Consider the following 22,360-nt stretch of genomic DNA (forward strand, 5'->3'; position numbering starts at 1 on the left):
TTGTTCATCTCGTCCAGGAATGCCTGAGCTTGTGCCTGGTCCTCTCTCCTCATCTGGGTCCTGGGCGCAACCCCAGGATCAGCCACAACCAGCGGCCTGGACTGCGACTCGCTCGCGGCTCTGCTACTCGCTGGTGACCCGGTACCAATTCCAAACCTCTCCCTAGACTCCGGGTGTAGGGTACCCACTGCTGATCAGCAAACGACGCTTTAAGTTGTGGTACTCGCCTTGGTCCTCAGGCGAGTAGGGACTCACTAGGCAGGTGGATAGTTGGCAGACCTGGTTCCAATCTCCAATACTCGCTCAGTCTTCTCAGTCGCTATAACACGGCCGTTAGGTGTCACATGACAAGCCTCACGTAGCCAGACCCACCGACGCTCGTGCAATGTAACTTAGCCTCACACTAGAAACTGAGTGAATCACTCCGACGGCAAGTAACTGTCCATGGTAATGATGTGACCGTAGTTCACATCTTACAGGTCTGAAAGAAGACGTAAGTTATAAAAAAAAATATTTAATAGCACAATAATAGGTTAAATTCACTGTTTATTTTACAGTTTATTTTCAGTGGTTGTGCACAATAGTTTACTCTCAAAACCACTCGCTTAAAAAGATACTTATTATGAAAGCAATTATTTATTTAGAATCATTAACTTGCATTAATGACTTCGGTTGTTTCCTAAAAATAGTTACATATAAGTCCAACACTATAATGATTTTCAATATTACACTTTGTGTCTTACAAATGTCGTTGCTTATAATGTGACGAAATATACTAAAGAACAGCTGTAGTTATTTATTCAGAATATCTCACGGCCCAGATTAAAAATGTGGATGGTACAAATTGTAAAGAAAACATTGGGCTAATGCTGGAATAAGAAGTTATGTGTGGCCAATCCTTAGTTTGATCCCTGTGAATTAAAATGTATAATACAAATCTGGCTGCAGTGGTCCATGTTTAGTTAGCGTTTTTTTAAGTACTTATTTTTCAAACTTAAATAGTTTCTGGTTAATTGCTGAGTAGAACCTTCAATATTGTATACTTATTGTAAAACATTTCTTTCTCGATTGAGAATGAAGAAAAAAATTATTTTATTCAAGCCCATTTCGCGCAGGCTACTTCAGTCATTTGGCGCACTTTTTTGTTGGTAAAAGTATATACAAAAGATCTCACGGCCTAGCTAATATTTGTGGATGGTATAAATTGTAAAGAATACCTTTAGCTAACATTGGAATCATGTGTTATGTTCGGACAATCCTTAGTTTGATCCCTATGAATTAACATTTATCATAAATATTTGGCTGTCGTGGTCCATGTTTAGCTAGTGTTTATTTAAGAACTTATTTTTCAAACATTAATATTTTCTGGTTTATTGCTGAGTAGAACCTTCACTTTCATATGCTTATTTGAAATTTTTTTTTAGATTGAAAATGAAGGAAAAAAATATTTAATTCGAGCACATTTCGCGCAGGCTACTTCTACATTCGGCGCACTTTTTTGTTGGTAAAAGTATATACAGAAGATCTCACGGCCCAGCTTAAAATTGTGGATGGTAAAAATTGTAAAGGATACCTTTAGCTAACATTGGAATTATGTGTTATGTTCGGACAATCCTTAGTTTGATCCCTATGAATTAAAATTTATAATGAAAATCTCGCTGCAGTGGTCCATGTTCAAAAAGTGTTTTTTTTTTTTTTTAAGTAGTTATTCTTAAAACTAAAATATTATCTTGTTTATTGTTGAGCAGAACTTTCAAATTGGTAAACGTATTGTAAAACATTTCTTTCTCGGTTGAAAATGAAGAAAAAAAATATTTTTTTCGAACACATTTCGCGCAGGCTACTTCAGTCATTCGGCGCACTTTTTTGTTGGTAAAAGTATATACAGAAGATCTCACGGCCCAGCTTAAAATTGTGGATGGTACAAATTGTAAAGGATACCTTTAGCTAACATTGGAATCACGTGTTATGTTCGGACAATCCTTAGTTTGATCCCTATGAATTAAAATTTATAATAAAAATCTCGCTGCAGTGGTCCATGTTCAAAAAGTGTTTTTTTTAAGTAGTTATTCTTAAAACAAAAAAAATATTATCTTGTTTATTGTTGAGTAGAACTTTCAAATTGGTAAACGTATTGTAAAACATTTCTTTCTCGGTTGAGAATGAAGAAAAAAAAATTTTTTTTTGGAACACATTTCGCGCAGGCTACTTCAATCATTCGGCGCACTTTTTTGTTGGTAAAAGTATATACAGAATATCTCACGGCCCAGCTTAAAATTGTGGATTGTACAAATTGTAAAGGATACATTTAGCTAACATTGTAATCATGTGTTATGTTCGGACAATCCTTAGTTTGATCCCTATGAATTAAAATTTATCATAAATATTTGGCTGTCGTGGTCCATGTTTAGCTAGTGTTTTTTTAAGAACTTATTTTTCAAACATAAATATTTTCTGGTTTATTGCTGAGTAGAACCTTCACTTTCGTATGCTTATTTGAAATTTTTTTTTAGATTGAAAATGAAGGAAAAAAATATTTAATTCGAGCATTTTTCGCGCAGGCTACTTCTACATTCGGCGCACTTTTTTGTTGGTAAAAGTATATACAGAATATCTCACGGCCCAGCTTAAAATTGTGGATGGTACAAATTGTAAAGGATACATTTAGCTAACATTGGAATCATGTGTTATGTTCGGACAATCCTTAGTTTGATCCCTATGAATTAAAATTTATCATAAATATTTGGCTGTCGTGGTCCATGTTTAGCTAGTGTTTTTTTAAGAACTTATTTTTCAAACATAAATATTTTCTGGTTTATTGCTGAGTAGAACCTTCACTTTCGTATGCTTATTTGAAATTTTTTTTTAGATTGAAAATGAAGGAAAAAAATATTTAATTCGAGCATTTTTCGCGCAGGCTACTTCTACATTCGGCGCACTTTTTTGTTGGTAAAAGTATATACAGAAGATCTCACGGCCCAGCTTAAAATTGTGGATGGTACAAATTGTAAAGGATACCTTTAGCTTACATTGGAATATTGTGTTATGTTCGGACAATCCTTAGTTTGATCCCTATGAATTAAAATTTATCATAAAAATTTGGAATGCAATGGTCGATGTTTAGCTAGAGTTTTTTTAAGTACTTATTTTTCGAACTTAAATATTTTCTGGTTTATTGCTGAGTAGAACCTTCACTTTCGTATGCTTAATTGAAATATTTTTTTTTTTTAGATTGAGAATGAAGGAAAAAAATCTTTAATTCGAGCACATTTCGCGCAGTCTACTTCAGTCATTCGGCGCACTTTTTTGTTGGTAAAAGTATATACAGAAGATCTCACGGCCCAGCTTAAAATTGTGGATAGTACAAATTGTAAAGGATACCTTTAGCTAACATTGGAATCATGTGTTATGTTCGGACAATCCTTAGTTTGATCCCTATGAATTAAAATTTATAATAAAAATCTCGCTGCAGTGGTCCATGTTCAAAAACTGTTTTTTTTTAAGTAGTTATTCTTAAAACTAAAATATTATCTTGTTTATTGTTGAGTAGAACTTTCAAATTGGTAAACGTATTGTAAAACATTTCTTTCTCGGTTGAGAATGAAGAAAAAAAAATATTGTTTTGGAACACATTTCGCGCAGGCTACTTCAGTCATTCGGCGCACTTTTTTGTTGGTAAAAGTATATACAGAATATCTCACGGCCCAGCTTAAAATTGTGGATGGTACAAATTGTAAAGGATACATTTAGCTAACATTGGAATCATGTGTTATGTTCGGACAATCCTTAGTTTGATCCCTATGAATTAAAATTTATCATAAATATTTGGCTGTCGTGGTCCATGTTTAGCTAGTGTTTTTTTAAGAACTTATTTTTCAAATATAAATATTTTCTGGTTTATTGCTGAGTAGAACCTTCACTTTCGTATGCTTATTTGAAATTTTTTTTTTAGATTGAAAATGAAGGAAAAAAATATTTAATTCGTGCACATTTCGTGCAGGCTACTTCTACATTCGGCGCACTTTTTTGTTGGTAAAAGTATATACAGAATATCTCACGGCCCAGCTTAAAATTTTGGATGGTACAAATTGTAAAGGATACCTTTAGCTAACATTGGAATCATGTGTTATGTTCGGACAATCCTTAGTTTGATCCCTATGAATTAAAATTTTAATAAAAAACTCGCTGCAATGGTCCATGTTCAATAAGTGTTTTTTTTAAGTACTTATTTTTAAAACTAAAATATTATCTTGTTTATTGTTGTGTAGAACTTTTAAATTTTTATACGTATTGTAAAACATTTCTTTCTCGGTTGAGAATGAAGAAAAAAATTATTTTATTCAAACACAATTCGCGCAGGCTACTTCAGTCATTCGGCACACTTTTTTGTTGGTAAAAGTATATACAGAATATCTCACGGCCCAGCTTAAAATTGTGGATTGTACAAATTGTAAAGGATACATTTAGCTTACATTGGAATCATGTGTTATGTTCGGACAATCCTTAGTTTGATCCCTATGAATTAAAATTTATAATAAAAATTTGGAATGCAATGGTCCATGTTTAGCTAGAGTTTTTTAAGTACTTATTTTTCAAACTTAAATATTTTCTGGTTTATTGCTGGGTAGAACCTTCACTTTCATATGCTTATTTGAAACTTTTTTTTTTTAGATTGAGAATGAAGGAAAAAAATCTTTAATTCGAGCACATTTCGCGCAGGTTAGTTCAGTCATTCGGCGCACTTTTTTGTTGGTAAAAGTATATACAGAAGATCTCACGGCCCAGCTTAAAATTGTGGATGGTACAAATTGTAAAGGATACCTTTAGCTAACATTGGAATCATGTGTTATGTTCGGATAATCCTTAGGTAATTTTATTCCCATGAATTAATATATTTATAAGATTTTATTTGCAAGATTTTTTATTTAGGTTGACCATTATCTATTAATTATTTTAATAAAAAATGGTTGCGTGTTTTAGTAATAATACTACGTGTTTATTAAATGATTTGCCATTGTTTTTTTATTTTTTTTTATCATTTTGCTGTGATGTTTTTGGTTGCGGTAGTATTTTTCTCTGCCCATCACCCTGCGCCATCTTGTTTCCGGTGTTGGTGTTGGTATATACAATATAGAACTTTACCGAGCTAATGACATATCATTTTTTTTTTATCGCATGCATTACAATTCACAGACATGAGAGCTAAACGTCTGAATCATCATAGAGGTATATTCTACTTTCGTGTATCTTCTAAGTTTTTTTTTTTTTTTTGTAATTTCAAATTGGCGGTATTTATAAGAAAAGAAAAACAGAAGTGTTGTATATTTTAACTGCCTTAAAATATTTTTGAGGAAAATTTGCAATGGTATTTAAAAAAACGGTTTTAAAGGAAAACACATAACTGCGCTGGATGAACACATTAAGGAGAACTATGTTGGAAAAAGGAATGGTAGCTGTGTTCGGGGACTAGATGCTAAAGTATTTGAGGATGTAAAGCAAACAGGGGCGGTAATATGATTGCAGATGTGCAGGTCAGGGTGAGCAAGTTGAATTGTGTGGAAAAGGTATAAGTATATTTGAGTACAGATGATCTCACAAGAGAGGAAAGCTGAGGTAATTTAAAGATGACATAAAAAGAATTTTAATGGAATTAAATGTATGACCAAGGGAGACAAAATGGTAAAAAGGATATTATCTAGAAGGGGAATCCAATTAGAAATCTAAGTCTGCAAAGAAAACTAGGAGGACGCAATACCAGATATAGGATGTTACTTTTGTAAGTGCGAGGAACCATTTTTACAAATGCATCATATGACAAGGAACAAGGTCTACCTTAAAAGGAACGGTGTGGAATTACTAACACAGGTGCTGGAAGAGCGATTAAAAACAGAAACGGCGGTGCAGGGAAACTAGAAGTATGGGGATGACAACAACAGAGCAAAGATAACAGTAGAAATGGAAGAGGTAAGGGAAAGTGATGCTAATAGGATATTAAGGAAGGAGATTAAAAACCGTAGAAGCACGGAAACTAGAGGGGGAGTGCATATTTAGGAACAGATGGAGACATACAAGGACATGTGCAAACATAATGGTGGCTAATTGCAGGAATGCATTAAGCAAATTAGATGAGCTGAGGTTGATTGTCGAGATTCACAGGACTGAGATAGTAAGATTATATATATCCGCGACGACAGTAGTATGTCTTGCAAGCGACAATAATACAACTAGCGAAACATCAGGCAGGATAGTGTGTGTGTGTGTGTGTGTGTGTGTGTATATATATATATATATATATATATATATATATATATATATATAAAGAATGTTACTGAAATTGGTTGAAGAGCTTCCGATCATACATATCGAGAGGCGAACACTCCCTAAAATGGCCAATTTACGAATGACAAGTCAACATGCCATCAAGTCATCAATCTGTAGTGCCATAAGAAATGCATTGCTCCAGAATTCCCATTTACATATTACTAATAACATTAATTGTAATACCCTCATTTTCTGTGACTACATATAGTACTTAGTGTATAAAAAAAATTAAATAATGTGGTTAGCCTTTGAAAACCTGAAAATCTACCTTAATACACTAATACTAAGTACTATAATTAAACAAAAAGGGTATGATTTTTTTACTGTTGTGTGTAGTGCTTTTCCATTAATCAAACGATTTTGGAGTTAAACTCTGACAAAGTATGATGGCTCCCCGTGGAATGCACATCCACCCCGGTCCGCGAGTCGCTCGGTACTGCCATTTGCCCTTGGCGCGAGGGAAGGACTCAGCGTTCTCTCGCGCCAAAGTAGCTAAAGTTCCATTATTCGGAAATTATTTTAATAATTAGAAGCTGAGAGCAACTCTAAATTCATACCTACATTAATTATTTCTAATTAATCTGATTGGCAGATACTCATTAATAATTATGCTTAATTAATTTATGTAATTAAAGTTTAAATGTTGAGTCACACCAGAGACTGTTCGTTGCTTGCTGACAGCTTTAGTGGCTAGTTACAAATAAAAAATGGGGAGGTTACATTAACAAAACACTATAATTAATAAAAGCTGAAGGCCGCAAAGGAGGCACTCACAAACTTATTATGGTAAGTTCACACGTGAGTGACTCGGGCACTCCTGCGTCGCACTTTCCTTGGGTGGGGTTTTTAATTAATATTGGAGTTACTATTAATTGATGTTTGATTGTTAATGAACTGAGGTCGAGGTGTTTAATTAATTAGACACGGCCCTTGGTTCTACCTTGGCATCGGGGGTTTGCCTGACTCGGGTGGGCCATGGCTAGGGGTGCATTCCATTAGCAGGGTCGGATACTGGCGGGTGTAGGTCGAGCTTTGGGTGGCCTTCGGCTGGACGACGTCAATTAAAAACAATAATGGGTTACCTTTTTAAATTTATTTGATGTAGAAAATTGGACGCCATTTTCCGGCCATTTCTGTCCCTCCGTCACCATTGTGAAATATATTTGGAGACAAATTTTTGACAATGTTATACAAGGCCTTAAAGTCCTGTTTTTGAACATATGTAATTGACCCATACAATAGCTAAAAATAATAATAAACCTGTAAGAATAGTAATTACAAAAATCATAAAATAATGAAGATCACAATCAGGTGTTTTTTTTATATAGGTAGTGCAAATTTCCTCTAATAAACTTTTCATCCATCATACTGTCGTATAATCTGCTTTTCCAGAGAAAACATTATTTCATGCCTATATTAAAAAAAAAAAAAACATAAGCGAGTGCATAGCATGCCATGCGCACGACTGTGCACACGACTGTGCGAAATCGTTTCGCATTTAAAATCTTATTGATAACTGCAGCCAATGAAATTTCATGACCTATCCGACTGGTCAGATGTCACAGGATAAACTTATGTAGTAACTATGCCGTCGTCCGGGGTCTCGGGCTCGAGTCCCGGTGCGGCTCCTAGCGGGAATGGCTGTTGTCGATGTAGTGTTTCCGGGTGGGCGCCAGAATAGCTCTGTTTCTAGTCGGTAGGTGGGTCGTGGGGTCGGTTGCCCTGCATGGCCCACTAGGACCGTCGGCGGTGTTGCGTGGGATATGAGGAATTCCCTACTTTGTGGTGATTGGGATTCGTATGGTTAATTGATTAGGCGCTGAAGTAGTGCAACAAATGACGTGCGTCGTTTATTCATGCGACTGTGGGTTTGGTGTAATACCGTTGATTACACACCACGTCGTACAGAGGGTGACGTCACACAATACAGAAGTTACACAATTACACAAAGTTAGTCTGAAAGTTACGTAATAAGACGTGGCACAAGTTTACAAAAAATGTTACGTGATGGGACGTTGCACAAGTTTACAAAAGAAAATGCTCGCTTTCAAGGCGTCGTACAAAGTCACTAAATATTCCATATTAGCGTGGCTCTAGGCGTTTCTGAGCCTGGTTACTCAAACGAGGGGTGAGGGTGATTGGAGGTGGCCAATCCCGTATATCTACGTATCGAGGCAGTGTTCGCGTCCACGGTAGTGGAGCGCGGACCGCAGCTAAATTCGCTCAAAGTTCCCTTACAGGATGGTGTCAGTGCCGGAGCGACTGATTTTAACTAAAGTTCTGTTCTTCGGGAGGCGGCCCGTGCCATATGCTGAAACTACCCTGCAGACCAAGTGTGGTGCAGGGGGTTTTAAAAGTTATGCGGCCGGATTAAGTCCTGGACCGAAAATTGGACTGGGTACGCACGGAGAGATTAGTAAAAAAGAGGTTTTAAGAAGTGACTATAATTACCAGAAGTGAGTTCGATGCAGACAAAGGATGATGTCTCTCCGTGGGATGTGCGTCCGCCCCGGTCCACGAGTCGCGCTGTACTGTCGTCATGTCATGGCGCCCAGCCGAGGCTCGGTGGCCCTCGCGCCAGGGTTGACCTCATTACGTTAGTTTCTAGTGTGACATGTTAATAAGAGAATTTAAGGGCGTTAAATTCTTACATTAATTATTAAAGCTGAATCAAGATCACTCGTCCCTTCTACAAATTGAAGTTAGTATGTTTAAGAATTATTACATTTAAATTTTACGTCACACCAGCGACTGTTCGTCTCTTGCCGGATTGCTCTGGTGGGGGTAATAACGCAACACAAGGGGTGAATAATTATGTCACATGGTTTAATTGACTAATTCAGGCAGAAGGCTGCCAGGGGAACACTCACACACGTATCGACGTATTTACACACGTGAGTGCCCGGGCACTCCTACGTCGCACTTTCGTTAATCAACTTTTAATTTATACGTAATATTGTTTAATATTCTGTGTTTGTTTTTGCAACGTGGTCGGCTGTAATGTCGGTCTGTTTATTAGGGGCCAGGTTCTACCTTGGTTGCTGGTGGCTCACCTGACTCGGGTGAGCCATGGCTAGGGGCGCGTTCCGTTAGCGGGGTTGAATACTGGCGGTTGCAGGTCGGGCTTTAGGGTGGCCTTCGGTCGGAAGACGTCAACTATATTAACTACCTTTAGTTTATCTTTTGACATCTGACCAGTATTTCATTAGCACAGTTTTTTAATACATAACTAAATAAAGGTTACATAAAATTTTGAGTTAACCATTATAACCACGACACATATTTTATTTACAATGTTTCTTAGTGACTTATATGTAATAACATTAATTAATTTTTAAAGCAGGATTTACATTTGAAAATTGTAATATCTTGACGATTTCCTAGCACAATGACATTTATAAATATATACAGTCTTCTAATCCCACCAAATTGGTTTCCTACTCTACTCTAATTGGTTGTTGCGCCATGCGTCCGTAAAAGAAATAAATATATTAATTTCCCTTCTATGCACATTGACCTGTCTCCCATTCAGACGACCGTCATATACAATATTGTGAACCAGTAGGTTCGAAATCATTGCGATCAAATTTAGTGCGCATGACCTACTATGGCAGTTCTGTTATTTTTCAATTGTGAATCCAGCCTTAAGGAAAAAAATAATATATAGTGTTTTTCAGTTTAGTCTAACATATGATACTCCCTTGGCCCATTAAAACATCTACATTACAATCATAAACCATCCCAATAGTATACATATAGTCATATCTTAACTACATGACAAATTTTTAATCATTTATTTATCAATAGTTTTCTCCTTTAATAATAGTTTAATTGTGTTATTATTTGTTTCAAATTTGTATGATAATAGATTTTGGTTTTAGTTAACAAAAAAAACCTTTCTGCTTATAAATTCTTTGCTTTATCTGCTCGTATAGTGAGAATTGTGCACTTTTCTATGGTGTTAAAATTGTAAATAATATACTACAAAAGTCAAATTAATTTGTCCTCTTGACATTTTACTGTTTTACTGTTTATATTTTTGGTTTTACCACTTAAATAATTAATCGTTCATAAAATTAAAGACATAATTTTTTATTTTTAGCTTTATTATATCTTGTTATCGTGTTAAATTATTTCTTTGATTGAAAGCATCAAAAATAAATTAGACAATAACTTTAACAGTAACTTGACTAAAAAACGTCAGCTGGTGCTTATCTGCGAATTGCGGAATAGAAATGGCGGCTCTCGTCGAAGGTGTACAATATGCGTTGTCGTCACATAGTAATATACAAGAAAATAAGTCGTTAGTGTTTGTGAAACTTACAGATTCTGCTCACCGGGCTATTGAAGAACTCCTGAAAAACAGGGTAAGTTGTATCATACTCTGTACTTAGTGTAATTCTGTAGGAAAGTCGTGTGAGTGTTAGTCGTACGAATACAAAACGTCGCCATATTTTGATGTATTGAGGTTCTTAAAATTGCATTGGTTTTACGGCAGAGTTTTCCATATGGCATGTACAATTCTTTGAAATGTGTGAGATAGTATATTTATGGTTATAATAGTGTGTGACATAGTTTTTCAGTGGCAACGCCACGTCAACTACTGGGTATGAAAATTGGGTTGAAAGAATTCACCAATATTGAATCCACAATTTATTTAATATCAAACCTTTCCCGGATACATGAATAAGCATTACTTGTAAATACTTAATTATATATTGATGATTTTGTTTAAATTAGCCACTTTTAAAGATTGAAACGCAAGTGTCAGTTATTTTAATTTTCGAATACTAGTACTTAGTATATAGGTATACTTTTATAAAATTCATTTTACTTGTTAATGGTACTCACTTTCCCAAAGATTTAAGTTATATTTATATTTTAGCCTTTTGACATTAGTGTTTTTTTACGTTTATATTTAAAAGGATATACTGAAACTGATATACATAAATTCAACAATAAAATTAAATACATTTTTGAAAACCAGTATTTATATAGTGTACAAGAAATTGAAGAATATATCTTGAGCCTTTGCAAGTACAATATTAAATTTTCTACTTAAATTAATGTGTTTAGCTCGTAACCATTACTCTAGTCTGCTCTATGAAGTGTCATGTGAACAATAATTGCATGAATGTAAAGTTCAATAATTGTGACTGTATAGATAATTCATAGTGTATAAAATAATGCAAGTGAGTGAATTTTAACTATGATGTGAACTACGGTGATTAATGTGAATAGGACTAGAAATAGACAGATTGATCTAATTCTAATGTTTAACAAACTCTGCTCATTAATACTTATTTTAATTGTTGAACATAATATCCATTATTAGAAATTTGTAATATAACTTTAATGCTAGCTAATGTATATATTGTACATATATTAGAAATATATTAGAAATAGTGTATGTAATCATAACCTACATGTATTTCATACATTTTGTAACCATGTTGACAAGCCCTATATTCAGAGAGCCACTGCTCATCAACTGAGTATTGGGTGCTAAGAAAAAAAATATATATATTTTGAATAAATATCTACAATAAATTTGTTATATATTCCACGGCGACGAAGTTTTGTTTGCGTGATTATATATCCAATAATATAATATACTGTATTGAAAAGTGATTGAATCCTTTATTATGTTTTCTTTTATTTTTGAGTATTGGCTGAAACTAAGTAGGACTGTGGTAAGCTTCTCTAGGTCTGTGTCAAAATTCACCTTCCATGTGCTGTTTGGTTGTGTCCAAATTCAAGTACATAGTTATGTATTATTTTGTCTATTAGATCAGTTCAGACATACATAATTTTTGACCTCTACAAATGGTATTGGCCAGTTTGTCTAAACAGGTTGTTAACGTTTATTTTTGTTCAAGAAATCAATTTAATATTAGATAGAAAAATTAGCTGAAAATATTTAGTCTTTACACTGTAATTATTCTGTTATTAATATATCTAAGTTAATCCCTTGTAAAGTTACACTCATAAACAAGCACACAAATTTATAGCAGTCAATTTAAGTTTATTTCATAAAATATGATATATGAACATGTATTTGTTTTAACTTCCTTTTAAATGTCTACTTTTATTGTGAATATAAGTTACTGTAACAACAACATACAACGTGGTTGAACATTAAGCACATAGGAAAATGCTCCAAGGTTCATTATATATTAAATAGTAAAAGAATATTTTTATTTTCTAGTGCATTGCAAATATCCAAATGATGGCAATTATGTAGCAGAGTAAATTTGTCATAAAAAAAATTCAAATATATGCATTTTCTTATACATGTTTTCCAATCATTCATCACAATCCTTCAAGTAGTTAACGAGTAGTTCACCAATGAAATCATGAGCATAGTCAGTTAGGTAAAGTTAGCTATTTTTAAAATTGTGTGGATATTTGGTCAGGATAGGTTAGATACTTCAAAAATACTGAAATAGTTATTTTACTTTATAGGTGCCACTAATAAAAAGTAAATAACCAAAAAATAATTTTTTTTAGTTATTGACATTTTTCTAATGATTATGTAAACGGGCATTGCAATATTTGCAGTAGTTCTTTGGTAGGTAGTTAACTCTTTGATTGTGTTGTTATGGTAGCTACATTAAAAATAATAGTATTGTGTGAATGTTGGGTAATTTTAGCTACATAACAAATATTGTGTAATCACGTGAACAGTTGGTTAGGTTAGCTACATTTAAAGTACGTTAAAATAATGTGGATTGTTTGTTAGGTTATCAGAAATTGTTATTAGTTTAACTCATCTAACTTAACCAACTTCTCACACTGTTATTGAGAACATAGCTAACCACATAATTTTATACTAGATGTAGCGTAGGGTACCTAAAAGAAACATTGATATTGTAAAATACTAGTAAAATACATATACTTTAAATATTGTAATGCCACCTTAGAGAATTATGAAAATCATTTCTAAAAGTAAGAAAATGATGGAAAACAAATTTTATGGAACAGTTACTCTACTCCAGAATTACCCAGATGGCTTGATTAAACTTTATATTTAATTTAAAAAAACTTATCTGTAAGTACATACTTATCTATAATAAATTTTATTTATTTATTGTGTTCTTTGTATCATACTTACTGTTTTAAGCTAGGGCAAAAAAGTGAGATTTTGCAGGAACTCTTACTCATGAAACCACAAATTTACGAATCAAAACACAAACAAGGTTACAGGGGTATTACTGCAAGATGCATATCTCAAAGTGAGGACAAGAGGGGTATTATTTATTATTTGGAAAGGGCTTGGGGTAGTGAAGAAGGGTGCATTGCAATGAATTTGGACACAGTTAAAGTTAATTGTGTCACAATGCCATGACGGGCACGACACAACAAACCAGCACACACAGCAGCCAATGAAAGTCAAGGTCTTTGTGACATCACCCAGACAAAATAAACACTCAGACGGCCTGCATGAAATATGTTCTGTTGCTAATTGTGTCGTGTCGTGCTGTCCGACAGAAAGAAAAATGGAAACGGAAACCTTGCAGAACTAAACTTCATAAATATTTATGCTGAAATAAGAACTTTTGTATTACATGTGGGTACATTTTAATATTTGTAACTTGCGTTCATCTGTTTATATAAATGGATATCATCGTGTTTTTGGTCACCTTTATTGTAGATTGGTGAAGATTTAATTTAAGAATGGAAGAGTTGAGCGAAGAACTTTTAATTAATAAATTTCAGGCTCGTGGTAGGTATTAGGTATGACATTGGGTTGAAGGATAATAAAAATCTTCCAAAAGAAACGAAAAAGCATGGGCTGAGATAGCATTTTCTTGTTCTCTTCTACACTGTTTTTAGTGCAGTTAATATTGCGTTTCATGGAAGTATTTAACTTAGAACTATTTGCCGACAGCCAAATCAAAAATCGTCTGGTTAATGTTGTCATGCTATTGTGACTCTACGCTATAATAAATCTGTCTTGCTGGAGCTGTACAGTGGTTTGTCGGGTTTATCGAGTTGTGTTCATCGTGGCATTGTGACTTCAGCCTTAGCAGCAGAATCCTGCAGAGTAGTAAAATAATAATTTATAGTTTATTGTTTTCAACATTTATTTTATGTTTTCTTAATTAGTTTCGGAGGAACAATCTTTTAAAATAAACCTTCACTTAACCCCTTTTCACTTTCTTAAAAGACAAATCTCAATGAATTAAAAAAAAAAAAAAAAAAACATGCAATATTTCACTCTAGTTGCAAGTTGGTTTTTCTTATTTTTAGTTCTTATTGAATCGGAAGTGTTCATTTTTCGTTTTAAAACATATATACCCTTTTACCCCCATTACGGCTTGAATTTAGTAAAATATCTGTAGTAAAATTGTGTTGGTAATTTTCATATGTCTATTATTGATACCCAATATCTTTTTTCATGCTACATTAGTTTCGGAGAAACAATTTTTACCCCTTTTTTTTACCCTAATAGAGGTGGAATTCTGTAATTATATGTATCCTAGTTTTTAAGTTAGCCAAAGACCTTTCTATAAACAAGGTTTAATCAGATTGGTCAAGTAGTTCTTGATTGATGGTGGAAAAATCTGACAACTAAACAAATATTTTAAAAACTATATGTAACTAATATAAATAGCCATTTACAATCTTTTTTTGTAATTTCATTTAAAGTACAGTTTTATAATTATTATAGATGAACATGAATCAAGGTCAAGTTATAGGTAGAAAAGCTTTTATTTGTGGCATCTTGCAACTGGCTTATTTTTATCAAGGACCAAGGTTTCTACGTGTGGATTGTCAAGTAAGCCTGAGTCTATACTATTTGTCACTAATTTTTCTAGACAAATTTTAACAAAAAAACTTTACTGAGATTGTAATATTCTCTCTTGGCACAGAGTTTTTAGTGTTTGAGTACAAAAAATATCCCTTGATTACCTATCCAAAGCAGTAGTGTTTGTAAATTCCTAAAAGATTCTAAGAACACTTGATAGTGGTAGGGCAAATTGTGTGGTGGAAAGCATTAGAACCTAGAAAACTGATGAAAATAACTAAGAAATAATTAATCGAAATTTTCTTAATTTCTACACAATTCCTTCTGACTTCATGGATCTTCATAAATGTCCAGAATACAGTCTATATGAAAAATACTATTTTGTGAGAATTCATAATTTTTTATGTAACTTTTAACCTTTTTTACACAATTTTTTTTTAGCAAAAACCCTTATTTTTAAAAACTAAAATATATATCATAGCAAAATTAATCATTTTTCAAAAAACTCATCCGTTACAAAATAATTTAATGTATTCACTAACCACAGTTGACATATTTTTGACACTATTATCACAGCAAAGACATTCTCCATGTTTAACATGGTGCTAGTATAAGTACATCAGTGTAAACAAAGTCATAACAAATGTCTTTATTTACCCTTCTTTCTTTCAATATCACATTGTCATGTTACAGAATTAGAGGAACACGAATACAGCCTTTTTACAATGACATTTTAATTTTTTTTTTTGTAAAGTATGCTATCTTAAAAGAATTTTATTCGGTGTTTTTATATTATTTTAATTTAGGTATCATTTAGTTATTTCATCCATTAGATCCTTTTTGTTTGTATAAGGTTACACAAAGATTAGTTATACAGGATAATTTTAAAGTCTGTGAAACATTTCATAAAATTGGTACAGTGAAATGGAAAAGAATAATCTAACAAATTATATACCGCGTGAAAGAACAACTATCAAATTATTTGTTTTTAATGTAGCGCCAAAAAGCTATTTTAAAAAACAACCGACAGGGGCGCTAGTGCATGTAGTTGCTGAAAATGACTGCGAATCAGGCAGAGCAAGCCTTTTGTGTGCTTGAATACGCCCGTAGGGAATCGGTAGTGAGTGTCCAGAGCTTTCCGTGGCAAGTTTAACAAAACACCACCAGTTTACAATAGCATAATGAAGTGGTACAGGAAATTTGAGGAAGACGGCTGTTTGTGCGACGCAAAACGGTCGGGTCGGCCAGGCGTGTCACAACAGACAGTGGATTGTGTACGGGACGTCTTGGTGCGGAGTCCCAAGAAGTCAACTTATCGGGCTAGTGCAGAGTTAAACATCCCTCAGCCAACAGTGTGGAAAATTCTTCGTAAGTGATTAAGAGTGAAGCCGTACAATTTACAGCTTCTGCAAGCCATCAGCCACGATGACAAATTGCTCCGACTGCAGTTCTGCATTGCCATGCAGAACTGTCTTGAAGATGATGACTTTGCAAACAAATTAATCTTCAGTGACCAAGCCACTTTTCATCTCTCAGGAAGAGTCAACCGACAAAACACACACATATGGGGGACAGAGAATCCACATGCAATTGTCGAACACATCCGAGATTTGCCAAAAGTTAACGTGTTCTGTGCCATGTCAAACAAGACAGTTTATGGCCCCTTCTTCTTCACTGAGATAACTGTCACTGGTATCACCTACCTAGACATGCTGCAATTGTGGCTTGTGCCACAACTTGAAGCTGATAGCAGGGACTTCATCTTCCAACAAGATGGTGCTCCACCTCATTACCACAATGTGGTACGAGATTATCTGTATGAGACGTCACATCGCCGGATGGGCCGTGGGGCATCCGCTGACCAAGTGCTCCTCCCGTGACCACCACGATCACCGCACTTGACACCTTGCGATTTTTTCTTGTGGGGATACGTCAGGGATAGTGTTTATGTTCCACCTCTACCACAGAACCTTGACGAATTGAGACACCGCATCGTAGCAGCTGCTCTTACCATCACTCCTGATATTCTGGGTCGGGTATGGGCAGAATTGGACTATTGATTAGATGTGTGTCGTGTGACGCAAGGTGGACACATAGAACATTTATAACTAGTGAAAAAAAAAAAAAAATTTGAGAGTTTTTCTTTCACGTGGTATATAATTTGTTACATAATTCTTAGCCATTTCACTGTACCAATTTTTTGAAATGTTTCACGGACTTTATAATTACCCTGTATAAATGTTAAAATTATTGAATATGGGGACAAATGTGTAGTGGTGTATTGATAAGATTTAATGGTTTTTACATAGATTGTATTCATCTTTGTGACATGTTACTTTCACATGAATTTTATATAGCCTAGTTTTTTAGTAAGCTAAAGACCTTTCTACAAAAAAAAAGTTTCCTCAAAATCATTAGCATTATAGTACCCCGTTATGTTTACATTTAACTTTCTTTTGCCATCCAATCTATCATTAAATTGTGATTAATTCATCTTTGACCATAATGTACTTTTCATAATTACAATTTTCATGTTTAATGGGTGTAGGTTCTTATATTAAAGTGAAATTTAAAGTGGCTGGTGGATTTTTAGCATACCAAAATGTCTTCACCATTTTCCTACAGTTGACTTGAAACATAAGTTAATCTGTATGTTGTGCAGTTGTGCTGCCCGGACAGTTGGAATTGATAGGTTCACTGAATCTTCTACTGGTAACTTTAACATATGTGGCTTTTATTTAGAAAATTTTAACGGACATACACCATTGCTGGTTTTTACATTATGTCATAGAGAAACCACAAGAATGGAAAGAAAGATGAATACACAAACACTCAGAAAAAACAAGCCAATATCAACTGATGCCAAATGTATGAATGCATAACAGAACAGCGAATTCCATGGAAGCATTGGTGGATCCAGAAAAGGGGCCACAGCATTATGCCCCCCCCTCCCCCCCGAACCCTGAATAATTTCTGATTTTCCTAAATTACAGTTTTCCAAAATTACTAATGTAGTATTTTACTGCAGTGCTATATATATAATAGGATGTTTTTGATCCAGAAATAAAATGTACACGACTAAGTAAGAACTACAAAATTATTATTCAGCTTCCAACCCACTGTTAAATAGAGCAGCAAGCTACTTAAGACCATAATAAACTTACTGTTTGGTATTTCAATTCTAAATAAACTAAAATTTATTAGAAAAATTATTTGGCCCCTCCTTAAGCCTCATTCTGGATCCACCCTTGCATGGAAGATATCAGTCTGAAAATATATCAGGGCACAGATGAAAACAGTGGTCTGACAATGGTGAGACAGTTGTAACAAGAACAGAAAATATAGACAAACAACCACCTTTGGCAAATCAGCCACAATACAGACATATCTAACAATGATAAAAAAACAGATCTGGAAAATATGAAAAAACAGCGATGCACAGCTGGTGTCAGCGATGAAACTAAACAGATATTCTGGACAGCAAGATGATGATGTCACAGACAAACATGTAGGCTTCCCAATACAAGTAGTTAGGGAATTTTGGGAACTTACATATTTTCCTGTCATCAGGCACCAACAGACTGACACTGTTTTTTCTGTACGTTAGTGTATTCACCTTTCTTGCCTATTCTTGAGGTTTCTCTATGAGATAGAGTGAAAACGAGCAATTGTGTATGTCCATAAAGATGTTCTAAATCTATATTCCCCAAAGGTGTGTGCTTATATAGACACTCATAATTTCCTTTGCTACAGTTATGATACTATCTGCAGTAATCAATGTTTCTCACTAGTCTTTTTGTAAATTCACATTGATCCATTGTAGTGAAGCAGTGATTTTTAAAATTCCTCAAGTGCATTTAGTGTTTTTGTACTTAACTGGAATCACATTCAGACACACATACCCATCTATGACTAGATTAGTTGCAAGTGTTAGTTTAGAATTGGGGGATTTATTCCTTTGTGAACATGTGATAACGCTTGTCTGGGAATGTTCATTCTAAAACATAAACAGAAAATCTACACACACACACAAACATATGTATGTATATTTTTTATACATACTATACTTCTACTACAGATAGGGTTGCCAACCATCCCATATTATACTAGATATGATATAGCTAAAAGAATTATCTTCAAAAATTTGCTAATATGCAGAATATCAGTAATTTTATGCTAAGCTAGTGAAACTGTTTATAATTCAGAGATGTCATTTGTCAACAAGTATTTGTTAGTCTTTCTATTTTGCGTAACGTTAATGATTGCATGATATGATGTTTATTTTGTGTAAAGTTAACTATTTTTACTAGGGTGTGTAAATTACTTTTCATTGTGCTTCACTTACTAAATGTAATCTAAATTATACAGTGCATAAAATATACTAAAAACTTTTACCTACCTTGTTGCATATGTTGATATAAAATTGCTATCTGAAGCCAAAAAAACTAAGAAATATGTAATTTTAATTAGATAATTGTTTTTCAATGTCAATACATACCATTGTTTTTGCATTTTAAATAAATGCTATTAAAAGAAAGAGCATTCACATATTCTACCTTAATGTTTCACTAGAATCATTGACTATCCATTATGGTTATGTAGAAGTTGGCAACCCTAACTACAAAATACTGAAAAAAGATCCTGATCATCCTGTCCTAACTATTTGCACAGGTCACATGATTTAATCAACTGAGTGCAGTGATGCAGACATTACAGTCAACTTGTGCAATGTTTTTTAATAGTGGCAGGCTCCTTATAGTACCTGTACTTCTAGCATGAAGAAATTTACCGGTAGCTGAGGAATGTTTCTGTTTTAGATAAACTTTGTCACACATAAATTTTGAATAAAAATATAATTTAAGAATGTTAAACTTGGACATTAAGAAGATGCAGAAAAATATTGAGATAGCTGTAGCTTAAAGTTATATCCTGAACTCAGTACAGTAAAAATATTAAATTTATTTTGGTAGCATTTTTTTACTTTTACTCTTGTTTTTCACTTATGCCTAAATAATAAAATTTATCAAACTGGCAAACGTGTAAATTTTTGAATTTAGTTAAGACCAAAAATCCATTTTTTGTACACTCAGTCAAAGAAACCACACTTTCTTTGCAGTAGCATCTTGTATCATGCAAATTTTAAGGGACCTGTCGGAGGCTACACACACTTTGTTTAATTCACATTTATGAACAAAAAAATGTTTAAAATGGACAAAACACACCAATCTGAAGTTGTGGCCAGAGGTAGATTATTTCTGCCATCGAAGTAGTGACTCAGCAGCTGCCATGTATCAAAAGAAGCTGGCCTCGAGGAAAATTTCACCTTGACTGAGAGTACAGGTACAAAAAAAAATATTTGGTAGCATTATGCAATTCAAGTGTTTGTAGCTACTGATCCAATTTAATTGATTGGGCACATTTACTTCTGAATTGTAAGTTTTCTACTTCCACCTTTTGAGAAGCTGTTTACATGAGCTTCAGTTCAATTATTTAATTGTTCTGTAAGTTAGGTTCCTTCCATGGTGGTTTTTGGTAGCTCAGTTCCAAGGTTTCCTTTGGTAGCTTATGAGTCCTTCCTTCACTCCTGTTACTGATACTGATTTTCCCTGTTACAAACTGATGTTGATAATCCACATTTTGTAATGGTGGATGTTAAATATGACCAGAGGGTTTTTATTTTGGGTCATTCTTACAGGCCTTCTATGGCTAACATAACCATGTGACAGAAAACCATTTATTCAGATCTCACCATTTCTATATTTTCTTGCATCTTCATTGAGAGGATTAATTGCAACTAGATCAATTTAACATCATTGTGAAGTGTTTTTCAAAAAGGAGCCATCTTTTCCATGGGTGCTTTTTGCTGTGTTTAAGAACTTTATTCTTGCTTTAAGATTCATGTGACACTTAATTTGATTGGTAAATAAAATATTTTATTTCTGTCTTCACAAACAATTTTTAAGTCATAAGTAACTTTGGGTCATTGATAATAGTCATAGACAATCATTAAAATATTTGGGGCACAATGTCTTATAAATCAGATCACAATCTGGTTTAAATTTAGGTACCAAATATAATTTTTTTAACCATCAGCAGTTTAGAGAATGTTGACAGTGGTGATATTAATTAAGTTAATACACACCAAACTACATACTTTAAACATTATTAGTTTCAATAACTTTGCTATCATTAGGAGATGCAAAAATGTTTTTGTAAATATATTGTATATTGCAGTGTGTTCGCAAATTATTTTATTAAATTAATTTTTACATTATATGCAAAATTTTTGGAAACGTTGTGCATTAATATAAATTGATAGTTCTTATGGTACACAAATGGTTGTAATAGCATTCTCACTTAAAGGTTAAAGGACAACCTGCATCGTGTTTATTGTTTAGTTTGACACACGGGATGTGCACTCATTAGAGAGATGCTTGAACAACGTTTTGTTTGTGTGCACGGTCGTAAGAGCGCCAGTGTGCTCACTGCTCAATGTTTGTTCCCTCTCTTTTCTATGGTTTGACATGATATGATCTTACTATTCAACAACATAACTATTTGCAGTCCAAAGAAGACAGTTAATACCATATGTTAATTTTCCCATGGAATATTTAAGAATCTGGTAATATTATAGGCAGTTGAAACAAAATCATCGCAACAATTCCTCATCCTCCATTTTGCAATCTAAATAACATGTACGCTCGTACATTTCGCTCAAGTTCGCCTTCAAAATTTTCTGAATCTAATTTTATTCTGAAATTACTCTGATTACGAGTATTTCAGAATTGTTGTAGGAATAATTTTCTGAAATTTTCCTTTTGTTACATTTTTGTATTTATTTATTTTGGTAAATTAGTGTTCTATAATTTTTTTAATCTGAGTTAAGTAGGTGTTAACAGACAAATGATCAAACGTTTGAAAATTATACGTGAATAACTCTTGGTGTTTTCTGCCTCAACATGGTTTTCCTTTACTTAAACAATAATACTTATTTGCTATTTTTCAGCGTTTGTTAGTTTATTTTTTTTTGAAAAGATTACAACCATAATAGGTTTACTTTTAATAGAAAAAAAAATACCCATCAGAATGTAGGTTCTTTGCTAATGGCTGGCTTCTTTTGAAGTATGCCCAGTCACAACACCTTAATAATTTCTAAGTTTAGAGTGTGTGCGGTTTCTTTGTCTGATACTTCGCGAGTGCACTGGAAGGTAGCAGATTAGGGGTTTGTAATTTGCGCAGACTTTCACACAGCAGTTCTGGTCGGCACGACCTACTTCCCTGCTTCAC

At 33.8% G+C, this 22,360-nt stretch overlaps 1 protein-coding gene across 2 annotated transcripts in view; it reads left to right on the plus strand.

Annotated features, from left to right (window-relative positions):
- Window positions 1-10,523: 10,523 nt before the first annotated feature.
- LOC134537787 (RNA polymerase II elongation factor Ell) overlaps window positions 10,524-22,360 on the plus strand; it is a 193,605-nt gene continuing 181,768 nt past the window's right edge. For both annotated transcript variants that reach the window (XM_063378588.1, XM_063378589.1), the window contains exon 1: window positions 10,524-10,688. In XM_063378588.1, coding sequence (XP_063234658.1) covers window positions 10,557-10,688 — 132 coding nt within the window. In that variant the 5' untranslated portion in view covers window positions 10,524-10,556. The remainder of the gene's footprint in view (window positions 10,689-22,360) is intronic.

The sequence above is a fragment of the Bacillus rossius genome, chromosome 12 (assembly GCF_032445375.1).
Source record: "Bacillus rossius redtenbacheri isolate Brsri chromosome 12, Brsri_v3, whole genome shotgun sequence".
Lineage (NCBI taxonomy): Eukaryota > Metazoa > Arthropoda > Insecta > Phasmatodea > Bacillidae > Bacillus > Bacillus rossius.